The 16,171-nt window shown below is 50.5% G+C and overlaps 6 protein-coding genes across 6 annotated transcripts; all 6 read left to right on the top strand.

Annotated features, from left to right (window-relative positions):
• Positions 1-2,131: 2,131 nt before the first annotated feature.
• Pmar_PMAR021025 (conserved hypothetical protein) lies at positions 2,132-3,178 on the top strand (the record flags this gene model as incomplete). Its single annotated transcript, XM_002784587.1, has 6 exons — positions 2,132-2,244; positions 2,286-2,410; positions 2,461-2,610; positions 2,658-2,805; positions 2,947-3,037; positions 3,086-3,178. The coding sequence occupies 6 exons, from the start codon at positions 2,132-2,134 to the stop codon at positions 3,176-3,178; spliced, it is 720 nt and encodes a 239-aa protein (XP_002784633.1).
• A 384-nt stretch (positions 3,179-3,562) lies between these two features.
• Pmar_PMAR021024 (hypothetical protein) lies at positions 3,563-5,069 on the top strand. The gene is made up of 5 exons (XM_002784586.1): positions 3,563-3,931; positions 4,011-4,073; positions 4,358-4,474; positions 4,527-4,649; positions 4,693-5,069. Exons 1-5 carry the CDS (start codon positions 3,575-3,577, stop codon positions 4,828-4,830), a joined length of 798 nt encoding a protein of 265 aa, XP_002784632.1. The 5' UTR covers positions 3,563-3,574; the 3' UTR covers positions 4,831-5,069.
• Positions 5,070-5,701: 632 nt separating this feature from the next.
• Positions 5,702-9,159, top strand: Pmar_PMAR021023 (hypothetical protein; the record flags this gene model as incomplete). The annotated part of the gene is made up of 14 exons (XM_002784585.1): positions 5,702-5,823; positions 5,875-6,034; positions 6,080-6,206; positions 6,278-6,433; positions 6,490-6,690; positions 6,747-6,866; positions 6,917-7,090; positions 7,373-7,498; positions 7,556-7,691; positions 7,876-8,014; positions 8,058-8,219; positions 8,268-8,498; positions 8,557-8,703; positions 9,037-9,159. 14 exons carry the CDS (start codon positions 5,702-5,704, stop codon positions 9,157-9,159), a joined length of 2,124 nt encoding a protein of 707 aa, XP_002784631.1.
• A 136-nt stretch (positions 9,160-9,295) lies between these two features.
• Positions 9,296-12,361, top strand: Pmar_PMAR021022 (hypothetical protein; the record flags this gene model as incomplete). The annotated part of the gene is made up of 11 exons (XM_002784584.1): positions 9,296-9,408; positions 9,457-9,604; positions 9,647-9,800; positions 9,845-9,961; positions 10,201-10,252; positions 10,294-10,420; positions 10,614-10,781; positions 10,957-11,184; positions 11,228-11,362; positions 11,778-11,868; positions 12,288-12,361. 11 exons carry the CDS (start codon positions 9,296-9,298, stop codon positions 12,359-12,361), a joined length of 1,407 nt encoding a protein of 468 aa, XP_002784630.1.
• Positions 12,362-12,461: 100 nt separating this feature from the next.
• Pmar_PMAR021021 (hypothetical protein) lies at positions 12,462-13,816 on the top strand (the record flags this gene model as incomplete). The annotated part of the gene is made up of 2 exons (XM_002784583.1): positions 12,462-13,526; positions 13,763-13,816. 2 exons carry the CDS (start codon positions 12,462-12,464, stop codon positions 13,814-13,816), a joined length of 1,119 nt encoding a protein of 372 aa, XP_002784629.1.
• A 126-nt stretch (positions 13,817-13,942) lies between these two features.
• On the top strand, positions 13,943-14,564 carry Pmar_PMAR021020 (60S ribosomal protein L32, putative). The gene is made up of 3 exons (XM_002784582.1): positions 13,943-14,057; positions 14,139-14,282; positions 14,331-14,564. Exons 1-3 carry the CDS (start codon positions 13,974-13,976, stop codon positions 14,496-14,498), a joined length of 396 nt encoding a protein of 131 aa, XP_002784628.1. The 5' UTR covers positions 13,943-13,973; the 3' UTR covers positions 14,499-14,564.
• Positions 14,565-16,171: the final 1,607 nt, after the last annotated feature.

The following is a 16,171-nucleotide window of genomic DNA, read 5'->3' as shown; positions in this document are numbered from 1 at the left end:
ACGACCACCACAGTAGAGAACAGCGAACGACGGTACGTTGTAAGGGTGGTCTTATTCATGCCTCTAGTTACTGCTAATAGTACCGTGAAGGGTCGTGATTAATAGTTGAAGGCCCCCTTCCCAATAGAAAGATCATACAATAGGAGCTCATGTAGAGAGGTCAGCAGAGGAGGAACTGCTAGCCTCAGTACTCCTTTCCCAGTCGCTACTACTACCACCTCTGGTGCTCGATGATGACGACCCTGTACCTCCACGTCTCCTGCCCGCCTTTTGAGGCATCGGAGGTTCCTCCATAGTGTCGAGCTCAAGGCAGGCCAGCACTCCGAAGGGTATTATTGATATCTCATCCCTTCCAGCCGGGCTGTTACTCCCAGGCCCCCCACCCCCAGGGATTCTACTCCGGTGGTTGTTGAGGTCCTCTGGGATCCTCCGCATCACTTTATAGCAGCCGCCTCGTCTTGGGAAGGGATCATACGGAGGGGCACACTCCCGGAAGTAACATCCCTCCGTCCCCCTACTTATTCCTTTCGTGGAGACGGGGCCTTCTGCCTGCCTCCAAAGGGCTCGATCGTGAGCATCCAAATTGAGCAGAATTTGGTTACGGAGCCTCTCGGTCATCTTTACTCGATGGGAGAAGTCGCGACTGCTTGCCAGCATGGAAACGCTCGGCTGTTGTTGTTGTTGATGGTCGCAAAGAGAAGTCGCTGGCATGCAACCTCTAGAGGAGGAAGAGGCCAGGCAGTAGGGGGGAGGGGGAGGCGGTATAGGCACTCGGTGCATGATAATGGTACGAATAAGGAAAACAAGTAGAAGCCAACTGAGAAGGAGAAGAACACTACATCACATTCAAAAGGAGTCGGCGAGGGCATGATGTTGTCACAGAAGTTGAAGGAGAACTTTTGCGTCACGCGCCACGAAATTATCGTGACGCTCCGAGACACGAAGAACAGCATCATCGTCCCTCTACACTACTACTGCAGTCATGAAAGGTTAAAGAAATGAGCACCAGGGTTGTAGCTAGTTGCATTCAACCCATGCATCTCCCGTTGCGGTCAGAAAATGGGTATTGTTGTTTCATGGGTTCCTCCGAAATTTGTGTGAAACTCTCGAAAATTGCATTTACTACTGTGACAGTGTATCGACATGAAATTTGATACCATAAATTTGCAAAATGTGACGAAAATACTTTCTTGGAGTTATACATATTGGCCGCGCCCACTCCTTCCCCTCACAGAACTCTCGCATCCGAGAGAAGCCCTGGTGAGCTGGATAATTCTACCCCACTAGTACTCCTACAGAAAGTGATTCGGGGCTCTTGCGTTACTACTTGCGAGTAATGATAGCAAGATATTCTCACTCCAGTGACAGAGCGGCTATCCATGGTTTCGGCTAGGCTCCTCGGTCCATGCAGGGAGTCATCGAGGAACTTAACATGTTCCCGGAAGGAACGAATTTTGGACTTTCAAAATGGCTAGGAACATATTTTCGCCCAATTTTCGAGATTTTCCCCATTATAATCGCTCATTCGGAACATTTTTCCTAGTCTCGGCGGGATTTGGGGACGTTCATTGGGAACGTTATTTTTGAGAGCCGGGTGATTTCCTGGGTCCATGTTGGACATTTTATGATTACCCACGACCGTCATGAGGCTCCCGAAGACCACAGGCGCTTTCGTTTTGTCTTCTGATGTAAGAGAGCTGCAGACTCAGCAGAAGATGCATGACGTATCTTGAGGTCGACTCTGGTAAGATACGTTTTAGGTCCGGATGCGGCGCTTTCAGGTTTCGAGGCTCTTGTCGGACGAGCAATACATTCGAGCTCATCCGGCGTTGCCGCATTTGATAGGCATATTAATTAAGCACGTCTTAGAGCATCGTCCCCAGGACCCGCGGTACAGGAATTTTTCAACTCGATTTCAGGCTCGGTCGTTCTTCCTTAGAGAAGACCTGTATGGGGTAGTGAAAGCTGACAGAGTGGTTACCTTTTTCAAAAAATTCGCGGCAAGTATTTTTTCGGAAGGTCTTTTTTCAAGATTGTGATTAGCTTCGTTACATGGCGGCTTCTGACGATTATCGTGTTGATAGTAGACTTCAATTTTCGGGGGAGCTCCGACGGGTATTTTCCCACTCTTATGTTTGCTGCCCGAAAAGTGTCTCGGAGTCATCGGCGGAAGAGGTCTACAGAGGACGAGGTTGATGTGGAGGATTCTTCTACTGGGGAAAGCCTCTCCTTAGACGACCTCAAGTGAGCCTGCTGGAGTTACTATAAAAAGGATTTTCCATCAGGGAAATGCAGCGAGAGAGGTCCCGCACGAAAGGAGTTGCCGCGGATCGTCACGCTGAGGCAGAAGTGGAAGAGGTAGAATCGCAACCAGAAGAGAAGGATGAGGAGGAATGGGGACTATTGAAACGTGACTTGCTACAGGAGAATGAGGGTTGCTAGTGTATTGCTGCTCATTAGGAACATTCCAGGACACTGGAGCAAGGCTTGGGACGGAGCAGGAGGTGGACAAGCATATGCAGCAGTGGGTGAACAAGAAGCTCGTTGCGATGGGGCACCATGTTGTGGTGGAGGGGGGAGACGGGGAGGCCAAGGGAGCCCATGAGGATAGTAGGGCGGCATTTGTTCGATTATTTATATCATCGTCATCGTGTTAGATGCGGCTGGGCCGGTGTCGCGAGTGGCGAAGGTGTTTGGCACCATACCCGATAGGTTACAGCACGAATCGACTACTGAAAAGCGGTTGATGGAGGAAGCCGACTCGAACTGGTCTTTGGGGTTGGTGGAAGTGGAAACTGACCGTTTGTAATGGGAGGGATATGTTACTGAATAGCAGAGCACGATATAATCGTCGGTAGAAGAAGTGCGTTAAAACGTCCGAAAGACCAACTTCTATGCATTCGCATTCTTACTACGTCACATTCCGATAGGAGGGGCTTTTTGTAGGGAGGAGCTGCGGGCCATCGAGCGGGCAGAAGATGCTAAGATGCGTTTTCTTGAGGAAGCGTCAAGGAAGGGCGGTGCAGTGGGGGGACAGGTTCGCCTGAAGTGAAGAAGGAGTGGTACTCAATGTTGTATGTGTTAGAGCGTTGGAGTACCTGCCAGAGGCAAGGACCGAGCGAAGGCAGCTGCTGATGTTGCGATGTCGGAAATAATAAAGCGACAGCGAACCCAGTGACTCGTGTGAAGGTGTTGCGTTGATCAAGTACTACTAGGGGAAGGGTGGTATGGTTTGGAGGGCTCCACGAGTAGCAATGCTATTCGCATAGTACCGGATGCTACTACATAGTCCTTTATTTCAGAAGGTATTATTCCGGCTCGATTGAGGATGATAGCTGAGAAGGAGAAAGGTGGGTGGAGAGGTTGACATCAAGGTTGTCTACTGTAGTGATGTGGTTTCCTGTTCATAAAGAAGGAGAGCATTGAAGGTGGCAGACTCCATGTACTACTACAACGATGTTTCTCTAGTTTTTGTTGTGTTTACCTCGAGTAGAGTGCCGGGATGGAATGTAACTGGAGTCACTTGTGCAATTGATGTCGTATGGTTGTTCCTTCCAAAAACAGTTAATGTGTTATGGCAATTCAGACGCTTGGTCCCTACAATGCTGAGGATATAGCTCACTCGCCGGCCCTTATCTTCACTATTATATTCTTCACCCTCGCATTCGTGGGCTTCTCTCTTATGGCACTGCTCGCCCCAGCTGGCAGTCAATGGCGTAGCATTATCCTGCCACAGTTGGCTTCGGGTGTGCTATATGTGCTTATGTGGTTTATATTTAACGGCTCCAACGTGTTTTCGGTGCTTCTCCTCACTATCCCGGCGGCTGGGCCTATCATAGCAGCGATCTACCTATCTGTCCTAGAGTGTGTCCATGCGAGGAAGAGAGCGAGAGAGCGGGCCTTGACACGATCGCGGATAGGATCAGAAGTGGTGAGTTGGGCTAGTGGGTAGTATGTATCGCTATCATGTGTGAGGTTGTTGGTTCGATTTTCGATTGCGTCATTTTTAGGTTGATGAAGAGGAGGCTAATCCTGAAACAGATGAGGCCACTCACAAGCCCCCTAAACTGCGGGTATGTTCCCGAGGGTTCTGCATGTCTATAAGCTTCGTCGCATCCGGTCGTAGCCATAGTACTTGTACATAGGGAGTACTTGTGAGTACCCGTAGTACTTATGTGTACTGTGGAGTACCTGACACTTGTGAGTACTTGTACATAGGGTCATAGAATAGTCCTGAGGTCCCTTGTAGGGGTCTTATAACCTTCGAATAGGAATCATCGTACGAGTCTTGGATTTCGCACCTCATGTTTGAGTATCCTGCTGGAGGGTATAGATGTTATTGTTGTTATCTTCTCAGCTGAGATCAATGTCCACCGTTGGGAACTTCGGAGAGTCCTCGGTGCCTTTGAGCAATTTACCGAGAGGCACGACTCAGCGATTCTACTCTGTGTATGCGGACTCGCCTGAGGGTGAAGTAAGAAGGGCGGCGGCCCAGTCGCATCCGATAAGAGCCGCCATTTCTGTAGGGAAGTGGAGGCCCTGTATTTAATATATGCCCGGTTCAAGATTGCACTGTCACTGTGTTGGAAGCTGTTGACACGTCCTCTGAGGATGATGATGAGGTTGATGCTGAGCCGGCTCATGGGAAGGTGAGCTATTCGCACATGTGGTTGGGTATTAGGAGACGTTCAGGCGGTTGTGACCCCGATCGACGACTCTCATAGTTTGAAGGTTGAAGTGTGTGAAACTGCGGATAAGTCCTTGGCCTTCACGGTGCAGTTACACAGGAGGAACTGTCCACAGAAAAACGCCAAATTCGATATTATATAGCTCATGCGATTTTGGTTTTTCATTTTGATACTGTATATTACTATACCTAGAAGGTCCATGGATGAGCCCATCCGGGCACTGTCCTTCGTGACAGCTTGTCGGTTTCACACCGTAATCGATGTTGTGATGGTAGCCTAAGACTTCCATCCTCAACAACAGTATTACTGCTTGGTCGCAACCATCTGCTTTTCCTACAGTTCCTTGTGGGTCTCTATATGCGTACCCTATTATTGCCGCCTGTATCCTCTGGTGTACAGTTGAGCTTTCGAGTATCCCCAGTTTTGTGTTGATAATAACTACTCGAGGAGATCTCTCTTGCAGGTCTGCATCGATCAATACTCGTTGTGTCAGCAGTACTCTCCTGTGGGGCTTTTCTGGGTGTGAAAAGGATCACGAACTGTATCGTCCAGTGTGCATGCGTGCAAGATTCGTCTTTCAAAATTATTGTACACCTTGTGAATATGGACTTTCGTTCATCACATGAAGCTGTGAATCCTTATGGGCTCTTACTATCAGGGATGGGAAATTATATATTCCTTTGAAATGATATTCTCAGCCTTATCGGTGCTGTGTCGTCACTCATGAGGTTGTTATGTTTCCGTTTCAACTCCTCGTCCTCCTTTGCGTTGAGGTAACTTCTTACATACGGACGGGTCGCCCATGCTCTCGGCTGGGGGGGAGGGGGAAACGTCTTCGAGAGTAGGGCAGTGGAGTCGTCTTATCTGACCGTCAGATCATCGCAGTCTTTGCCCCCTGGTGAGAGTGAATACAGGACACTAGGAGTGTCTCGTATTCGCCCTCACCAGGGGGTTCGTCTCAACTGAACTCCTACATGAGTGTTTTATATTCGAGCAGTGCTTTATATTCGACGATGGCACGTCGAGGGGCCAAGGGCGAACCGGGACAAGGCGGCCAGGATGAGATAAGCCTCACAGTGGAGTGTTTATTGGAAGAGGCGAAAATCCAGGGAGAAAAGGAGTTCACTATCAGCCCGTGAGAGGATGTCCGCTTTGCACCTCTGGAGGGCCGTCTCCCTATTGTTAGGAAGTTGCCAGCTAGTCGGCTCGTGGCGTATGCTCGGGCGCACTTTGGCCTTGCTTACGACCGGGGTTGTTCTCCAGGGTCGATGCCCCGACGGGACTGGCGGCTCGTTCATGTTGGTGGGGAGAGGGACCAACAGCACGTCCCGAAGAGGCTTCCCTCGGTAAGCCCCTGCCCTACTCCTGTTTGGTGGAGTATGCTGTTGTAGGTGAAAGCTGCGGGGATAGATGGCGGCGAGCGCTTGAGGCTTGTGTATGTTCAAGACGATGCTGATTCAACCCGCTCGCAGACACCTCAGACGAGCCCTTCTGTGGAGAGCTTGGACGTCGATGAGAGTCACCACCGGTCTCGGCATCATCGGGGTACTTGCTCTTGTTGGAGCTCACTGTAGTGGGACTGTGTTCAGGGAAGAAGCGACAGCATAAGCATCACGACTCGCCATCGGAGGCATCATGCCCGGCAGTGGCCGCCGAAATGGAAGATGCTGTTGATGGGGTGTTGGAGGATGGAGTCCCTAGCGGGGGTGAAGAGGCTAAGGAAAGCCAGAAGCTTGCTGATAACAGTGAGTACCACTCTCTGGTGAACTCATACAAATTGCATGGGTATGGGAGTATTCAGGTGCCAGCGGCCCTCCGAAGTCCCGTTCCAAGCGAGCTAAGGTATCCGCCGCTTTAGAGACACCGGTGAGGCGTTCGGCCAGGGTCCGCGGTATAGAGCCTAACGTGTCTGCTGAGCCGGCTGGAGGGCTGCCTATTCGAAGCTCGGGGATTGAGGCTGTTGTTGGTACTGAGGAGAAGGAAGCGGTAGAGGGAGGAAAAGGTAAGAAGATGTCGTCACCAGGGATCGAACCTGCGCCTGGCATGATGTGCTCTCAGTTACCTCACCGATGGCCGCACCTCAGAAGAGTATCGCTAGCAGAGCGGAGGACGTAGGGGGGGATGAGGAGGGGAAGGCTGATGTTGGCAAAGACCCACCGTCGATGAGCTCATCTGTCGGTACGAACTGGAAGTTGGTTACGGTTTGGTATGTCGTCTCTTTATCGTAGAAGTATCTGAGACCGCAAGTGGTCATATGCCTGTGGAGCCGACAGCCTCTGGAAGGATCAGTGCTGCTCCGATCGATAGCTCGACAGCAGACGAGGTGGAGGAGGAGGTTGTTCATGAGGGAGGAGAACTGAGTCGGACTAGTAACCTGCAGGACGCTTTGGAGGATGTTGAAGGTGAAGGGGCGATCGAGTGATTTTTCGGGAACCTGCTAGGGTTTTCCCGATGGTTCGATAGAGAAGTCATAAATGAATATAATACCATCTGCGATTCCTGTGGCAACCTAGAAAACACGAGCTACATCACCTAACGTCCGAAATTTATCTTTCTGTGATGTAAAGCTAACGAAGTGATCGGACTAGTAGTCCTTCCAGAGGTCTGTGTATGCTGATATCGATCGCACCCGGGTTCAATTCCCAGTGAGGGTATTCGTACATCTGTCACTCTACTACGTTCAGTTCCCTCCCCCCAGCCGGAAGGGTCATCGGCCAAAGCTCGCGAATCGATTGAGGATGAGGTCTTCACGGGTAGCCTTTATGGAGACTTGCCGCCTGTGGAAGATTGGTTGCTTCAAAGTCCTCATGGTGAGTTGGATGGGGAATAGTGTCTTAACCAGGGATCGAACCCGGGTCCTTTCTCAGTGAAGTTGCGGTATAAAGCACAGAAGGAGATGCACAGTAATCAGTTCGCCAAGGCAGTCGAGACCTATCGCGAAAGCCTGGCAGCTGCGGATGATGGCACTGGGAGGATCCATTGGAAACTACTGTACGACTGCAGGTAGTGAACACTGGGGAGGTTAAATTCATGACGTGTCCAATGTCAACCATGTGCTGGTGAAATTAGAAAAACTCTGAGAGAAAAATTCCGTACTGTTCTAGCGTAAATTCTATAAATAGTGAGGAAACTCCTGAGCTCGGGTGAAGACAGCGAAGATATATTCCTACTCCAACACTAACGGCAGGTACCAGATGATCCTATGCTTGTTGGAACTGCAACGATATGATGATTGTGTGGAGGAGGCCAGGACCAACGTGGGGTTGTGTCTGGCTAATATTGAGGCAGATGAGAGGAAGGATGCGGACCATCGGAGGTTGATCGAGGTAGGGTGCGGGGTAGGAGCCGGGTTCGCGAGCAATGTGGCAGGCTCGATCGATGCTGGGAGACTTCCTACTACTTTCGGGAAGGGTGGAGGAAGCTCAGATGGTGTTGAAGCTGGTGGTCGGCGCTGGCACGTCGGGCGTGCTCCCTAAGTTGTCGTATATCGTCAGCCTATGTGGCGGCTTGGAAAGTCCTCAGCCGATCGAGGTGAGTTGGTTCATCCAAGAGTTGATATTGGAGTGGTATCTGCTTTAGACGTGTCCTCTTGCATTGAGGGAAATGCAGGGGTTAGTGAGAGAACCCAACGAGAGATTGGACCGGGTCGTGAGCCAAGCTAAGACTGGAAATGTGGAGAAGTTCTCCTCGGCGCTGAGGGTGTTCCTGTTTGATCTCGGTGAGGATTTGCCACTACCGAGAGTGCAGGAGGCCTTATTCCGACTGCTTGGCTCGCAGGCAGGTGAGCGTGGCTGGGGAGCTGCGGCTAAGGTAAGTCTATATGGTTACCCTTTCGAACGATTATTTGCCGAACTGTGTCACCTTTCAGTTGATCTGTCAAAGTCTCCTCTCCTACGAGGTGTATGGGCAACCAGTCTCCGAGCATTTTCGACCTCAGCTGAAAGCCCTGCTCGGCCGACTCGACGGCTTGGGGCAGCCCCTCAGGAGCTTCCAAGAATTCAAAAGCATCGTCCAAGTGGGCCCATCTCAGAATTGAGGCTACGAAAATATAAAATTCATTTTGATTTTCCGCGGGGAAATTTCCGGTGGTCGGAAATTTGTTTCTTATCCGAAGAATTTGAAATTTCGTTTTTCCGAACTCACGAGGTGTTTACGGATTTGACCTTTCATTTCCGAGCGGCCACGAAAATCGAACCTCCACTTCAAATTCGAACTTTTACTCTACCGAAAACAAATTCCATTTTCCGAATGTTTTTTCATCTGAACTGTGTAGCTTTGTATCATCTTTTTATGCTGGGCAACAGCAGCAGCAGTGGGCGTCGTTGACTCTTCGGATGATGTGTTTCAGGAGATTCTAGATGGTCCTTGTGATCTGCAGCAGCATTATCCGGGAATATATGCTTTTTGTACCAAGTTGTGCAAGGGGGAGTTCGACAAGCTTTGCCGAGCCGTCGAAGTGTCGACCTTGTGACGATTCTAATTCCTAGTGCTATGTGTTTCTTATCCAAATGATCGGACCCTTCTGCGTTGTAAGTTAATCGCATGGTGATGCCTTTTCTCTCTGCCCGACCGAGGTGACTTCTATTGTGAGGTTGATAGTTATTAAGATGACTCGTCGAACGACCGCTGTTGACAGTAAGGGCCCGCTCAGGGTTCACATCCAATGCCGCGAGGGGCTGGCCCAGCGAGCTGAGTCGGCCAAGGAGTTCATAGTAGATGCGTAGGGAGGGCTCATGTTGAGCTGGTGTGATGACAGTGTTGTGATCAGGAGGAGCCGGCCGTGCCAGCTCGTGAATGCCGCTCGGAGGTACTTCTGTCTAGCTGGGGTCAAGAGCCGCTTTCCAGCGGGGGACTGGAGACTCACGTGGTTGGAAGGAGCGATGGAGGGGCAAGACGTGCCTAAGCGACGGAGCTCGGTAGGCTACTGAGGCGCTGACCAGAACTGGTATGATGCCCAGGTCGGTGATTGTGGGGTGAAGGATGGAGACCAGCTTGCCCTACGCTTTGTCGAGAAGGATACGTCTCCTACGCCGGAGGCCACTCTGGAGACTGATCTGGGTGGAGGGGAAGAGCCAGTTATTAAGAAAGCGAGGGTGGTTGAGGTTGAACAGAGTGAGGTCATGGCTGATGCCTTCGAGATGCCTGGGGTCTTGCAGGTCAGGCCTCTACGGAGGTGTCAGGGGATGAGGTGCAGCATGAGGGTATCAAGGGCGAGTTGAAGACAGAAGAAGAGGAGGTTGAGTGTGAGGAAAGGCAGCGGGGCGTCGACAGATGTGAGCTGAATTGATACCATCTCGGGCAGTGTAGGAGTATATGTTCGTTTTTTTTTTCGGCTGAGCTTGGGAGTGCCCTCAGTGACTTACATACGAATAGGGATAGAAATATACAGAAACCAATGAAAATTCCTCGAAATTTCCTCCCAGAATTTTCAGAGTGTCGTCAACATTTCTGGTTGACCATGTGTATGTTTTCCTGCTCTGACCTTGGGTGGACAGATTTGATTGCCGTGTAGGTCCCCCAGAAGGCCCTAGCACTACTACTGTTGGCGAGCAATACGAAACCAGGTAAGCTCAGATCGATTATGGTTGGAAATTTCGCCGATCAGGAAAACCCTGGCTACTATTCTGACCGAAGTCGGTTGGATGGACAGCGCAGAGGAGACGCATGTCGCCTCGGGTGGGCGTGCTGGGTCAGGAGCCGGGCTGCCGATCAAGTTGCCCTCCAAGACTAGGGTAAACGGTGTGGGGAAATATGATGTGTTGGTGAAAATGGGAAAATTCTTAGTGGTTGCTGTAAACTTCTAACCGAAATTCGTATATAAACTCCTACGAGTAGTGGGGAAACTCCTGAGCTCAACTGAGGAAAGCGAACATATATTCCTACTCCAACACTGATGGTACAGTAGTAGCGAGCTTATGCTCTCAGGACGAGTACAGAGTGCTCGGAGAAATGCAGCTACTCACCGACGATGTCGATGGGGCTATTGAGACTTTTGATAAGCTCATTGAACTTGAGGGGCCCGATGGAGTCCGATCACGTCTGTGCTGTGTCGTGGCCCACTGTGGTGGATTGCTGGCTACTCGGTCTGTTGTGGTAAGCTATCTGTATGGTCTTCCCTTGAGGGGAGTCGGAGAAGGGAAAACTTATTTGGTTCTACGGAGTAACAGTTAGTATAACATTATAAGTATTTGAAATCGACGATGTCTTGGCGATACAAGACGAACCGCTGTTGAGAGAATGCTGAGTGCCCCTCACTGTCGTTGCTCAGGCAAGTGATAGGGCGAAAGCTCTGGTCGCGGAGCTCGGTGCTCGACATGGCGGTCGATTCGAAAATATCATCGAAGCTGCGCAGAAGGCCGAATCAGAGATTTTCAAGGCGTTGATCGGCAGCCTGCTTGCATCCACTGGAGAGCCTCTGCTCTTACCAGTGGAGCTCGAGGCTCTCTATGTTGCACTGGGCCGTTCGAGTCGGATGGGCTGGCGGGCAGCGGCTAAGGTGAGGAACGTAATAGTGATAGAGTGTGTTTATTCTTCGGTAGAGGATATGCACGTTGATCGTGGATGCGAGTGAAAATGGCGTGCCTATTGGAAGGCCCTACGAGAGGGTTCTTAAGTCGTTGCAGAAGGAGCTCGATGAGACTCGGACTTTCAATGAGTTCAAGGAGAAAATGCAGGTGAGGTGCGACGTTATCGAACGGTAGAGGAATTCCACGCTGTTTCCAAACGCTATTGTTCATCAGGCCTGTGTGTAGTAGAGACACAGGCTTGGTCGCTGCTATCAGGTTCTCCTGTCGTCGCCACCCGGGTGCCCGTCGTCGTTCGTGGAATACTCAGTGGAATGTAGCCGCCGTTGTCGAAGATTGTTTGATAGCTTTTGCGAGGTCTTGGAGCCTCTGTTGTATTGACGATCGAGGCGAGCTCTAATTCGATGCACTTAATCCGCATTTTGGTCGGTGTAGGAGTTAATCGTAGTGAGCTGTCACGTGTGGCCGCCGCCGCTGCGAAAACATGTTGCAGAGAGTTCCTCCGCCGCAAGACCTTCACTGAGTTGAGTTACCGAGTGAGTGGGTAGGTCAACTCTCGTGTCAGATGGGAAGTCTGGTGCCAATCTCGTTACGACTCGTGGGGTCCCTCGAAGAAGTGTCGACAGAACTGAACGTAAAGCTGTCGGGAAACCTAAGTAATGGCCAGAGCCTCTCTAGTTAGTGAATGCCGTCCTCCTCCCGAATGTGTGAGGTAGGAGGGTGTCCAAATTATCGTTGTCGCCTCAGGTGCGATGACCACAGCCGAAAATGGTCATATGTCTAGGCGAGGAATCCCTGGCGAGTCTTGTCACTGCAGGGCTCGATTCTCACCATATAGGACTACGACATTGCCCTGAGCTTCGGGGCCGATCGGCGAGATTTCCGCGGTTGTGAATTCTCCTATTAGCGTGAACACAGAAGGTCACAGCTAGGCTACTTCGGGAAATTGATACCTTGCAGAACAGCGAGTTCATCGAGATGTAGATGCTTACTTCAAGTCGGCTGTGACGGGGGGAATCACCTAGTTGGAAAATTGACATTTTCTTTGGTTTATTTTATAGCCATAATGATTCAGATGTTGCCCAGTACGAGTTCCTATGCCTTGTTCGCTTTCATGACCTCAGAAGGGGTTTTCGCACATTCAACTGACGCCTTATACATGCATAGAATTGATTCATATAATTCGTCGTGATCATGGTGTTGTTGTTTTCGGAGTTGGCGATTCCTCGTGGCGCGCGATAGATCTTGAATGGCTCTGCGACCACCCGCGGCAGGGACTCTACTGCCATCGCAGGCCTTCAGCGTTGAGATTGCTGGCCACAGCGTTTTACACTGGGCCCGGCTACTCTCGGCGAAGCTCAGCGATAAGCCTCTTGAAGTCGGTCATGCTAGGAGCTTCCCTCGGTTGCTGATGATGATGAGAGCCCCTGAGGCTACGGGTGACTTATCGCACCTACCACGGGTGGCGATGGTTGACGACTTGGCGTATTGTCTGCACTCTATGGTGTGGGGGAAGTCCCCACGGCAGGCGAACGGCTACCTTCAAGGCTTCACTGGCTGGTCGAAGCATCCGGTACATCTGAATCTGATAAGGGAGTGTGCATTGGCTACTGGTGACCTTGACAGTGTTATCAAAGTGGACGCTACGGTGAAGACCGTCCGTGTTGATCACTCTAAAATAAGGAGACAGACTGTCGTGTGTGAGATGAAGTGCTGGGAGAAAATTCAGAATCTTCGTAATCAGCTCACTCGAGGGGTATTCGATCACCTTGTTGAGTGGGAAATCGACAAGTACTTGTCGAGACTACTACGGTCGGGTCAGGTGAGGACTTCGAGGGAGGTATTAAGACTGTGGTTACTACTGGAGGCGGCGGCCGCCACTCGGATGGCCACAAGAGTCCTCTCGAAACGACGTGAGTTCTTCCTTGAAAATGAGGAGGGGCGTCAACGGTGGCCGGCAAGGCAGCTGATAGTCTATGATTTGGAGACTGTTCATGACAGCGACACGGTATTTGGCGATAGAGAAGATCTCAAGTGGTTGGATCGAACCCGGGTCGTTCAGTTCGCTGCACGTAATTATACCACTGGCGAGGAAGTCTTCGTGGAGTGTCGATCGCCCTATGAGTGGTCGACGTTGTCCAGCAGCGCTCAGAAGTTCTGCAGGGCGTCAGGGACGGGCAAGAGGCCTTTTAATGCCAGTCTGCCTCTATTTCCGAAGGCCTGGAGAGATACTGTGATACCCTTTCTGCAGAGACAGCGTTGCCGAGGTCCATTGGTGATGGCTGCCTTCAATGGCAAGCAGTTCGACAACCGAGTGATGAACCACTATGGTCTACCCGGGTGGCGGCCATTGAGGAAGATCGACCCGTTGATAGCAGCACGACGAGTTGGTCACCCTCATAGTGGCTTTTCGTTGTCGTCACTGTACCGGTGTAGAGTAGGAGGGTGGGCACCAGGGGTCCACAGTGCCCAAGGGGACGTAGACATGCTTGTGGATCTAATCAGGGAATGGCCGGAGCTTAATGAGGCTGTGATGGAGGACTTCAATAGCGTCGACCGAAGGAGGAGAAGGTCTCGACAACACCTGCGGTTGCGGAGAAATGATGATGATGATGATGATGGTGGTGAGATTTGTTGCTTCGCTCCGCTTTTTTCGTATCTCGCTCGCCCGTGAAATCGATCACGCTTGCGTTGGGAATGTGATTTCCCTCCTTTCGAAGCCCGGCCCAGTTGGTTGTACTTGTCACCGTTAATAAGCACTATGGCGCCTGCTGTGAAGAGAATTGTGAAGAAGAAGACGAACAAGTTCAGACGTCATCAGTCTGACAACTTCATGCGAGTGCCGGTAAGTCACCGAGGAGGGTTTCACTCGGTCGAGTCGACCTCGTTTTTAGGGTAGCGTTGATTTATCTCTTTTCCTCTGTAGGAGTCCTGGAGGAAGCCTAAGGGTATCGACTCCCGTATTCGTCGTCGTTTCCGTGGCACCACTTTGATGCCTAACATCGGTTACGGCTCGGACAAGCGCACCAAGTACCAGCTCTCCAACGGCAAGTACGCCTTCCAGATTAGGGTAGTGTAAATGGAGGTGTTGACTGTATTATGAGGTGGTTGTTTTCAGTCTCCTGCTGATATCGAGCTCTTGATGATGCACAATGAGAAGTATGCCGCTGTTCTTGCTAGCAACCTCTCTGGCCGCACTCGCAAGGCTATTATCGAGCGCGCCGATCAGATCGGTGTCCAGGTGCTCAACAGGAACGCTAGGATGGCCACTGAGGAGACCAACTAAATCACTATGCCAAGTGATTGTCGTTTCTGGAGGTGATGCTGGTCAACAAACCAACGAGTTACCCTGAAACAAATTATGCGTTGTGTTTTGTGAGTCTAATTTTGGGGGTTCTGTGACGAGTAGTAAAACGCCGCCGCATTAATGTCGGGTACTCCGGTCCTACCATCCTTTCCGGAGTCGGTGGAGAAGGTTGTGGAAGTGCCGCAGAACGCAGTAGGGAAGGCCATTGGTAAAGGAGGAGACTGTATTAAAAGAATAAGACTGGAGACGGGTGCACGTATTGAGGTGATTGGGAGGGCTTCTGGGGTTTAATCGGGGAACATTCAGTGGAGAAGTCGATCGAACGTTGTCAGCACTTTATTGGTACTTTGTATGTGTTCGCACTGAAGTTGTGGGAGAGGTCTGTTTTAGAGTGTGTCAGCTTTGGATTGACCAGAACGCGCTATGGGAGACTCTCGGTATTACTGTTGAAGGAATATATGTTCGCTTCTTTCAGCTGAGCTTGGCAGTTCTTCTTGCTACTTATAGAAGTTCACATAGGAATTCGGGTAGAAATGTACAGAAACCAATGGGAATTTTCCCAAATTTCCTCAGAAATTTTCATATTGTCATCAACCATATGTATATTTTCCCACATTGCTATGTGCACTAGGTCGACCAGAGTAGCAAAGATCAAGGTTTCAGTCGATTCATCGTCACTGGAGCTCGTGCAGAGCAAGTTGACGTGAGGGAAGCAATAACAATACATAGTAGAAACTATCGTTTATAGAACGCTGTCGAGCAGCTCAACGAGATAATACGCTCGTGCGAGTCATGTGACCTCCTCCGCCCTGGAGACATCGAGCGCCGTGTTTCTCTGCCGGAGGATAAAGTTGGTGATGTGATAGGGCCTCGCGCGTAAGCTGCGTAAGTGGTTAATAGAAGGCGTATATGTGTACGTTAAGGTGTGTACTCGATGAGCTCAAGAGGAGGAGTGGATGTCGAATGGATGTTGTGGTTAAAGTCCCACCTGGCGAGATGAAGTATGCCCGAATTGTTGGACCTCCTGAGGCGGTAAGACTCGTTAATTGTGGAGTTCCTGGGGGGAGGCAATTTTTTTATACTCTTGCCGCGCGTGTGATGATGTCAGTTTGGGTATATGTGGTGACGGTCATAATGGTAGTGAGCAAATGAGGTGAGGCGAGATGGAACTAAATTGATAGGGTAAAGTGAAGGAATAATTTTCGCCAGAATAAACTCTGGTGAAAGTATGAAATTTTTTGTGAGATTAGTCGAATTTCTGGTTGAGAGAATCTTACGTTTTTCCCCCTATTCTCAGTGTACCATTGGCGCTTTCCTGGTTAATGAAATTATCCAAGGAAATTTCGATGTTGGTGGGGTCATTCGGCAATATTCGGAGAGAACCGGGCAAGTCCTGTTCGATCCGAACCATGATATGCGAAGAAAAGGCGGCGGCGGAGGCTTTTCGGGAGGCAAAGGGAACAATTTCGGCACTCCTGAGAGATACGATGATATGAGCGGAGCGATGAATTTTAGAGGAAAGGGCTTTGGTGGTCGTTTTGATAGTCCTCCTCAAGATCAATGGAGTAGACGTCGTGAAAATGAGGGCAGAAATTGGCAAAGTACACTTCCTCCTGCTCCTACTGCTCCACCAGCATCATACGGCTCTTATG

This window comes from Perkinsus marinus (genome assembly GCF_000006405.1).
Source record: "Perkinsus marinus ATCC 50983 genomic scaffold scf_1104296934700, whole genome shotgun sequence".
NCBI lineage: Eukaryota > Perkinsozoa > Perkinsida > Perkinsidae > Perkinsus > Perkinsus marinus.
This window is presented reverse-complemented; position numbering and strand designations above follow the sequence as displayed.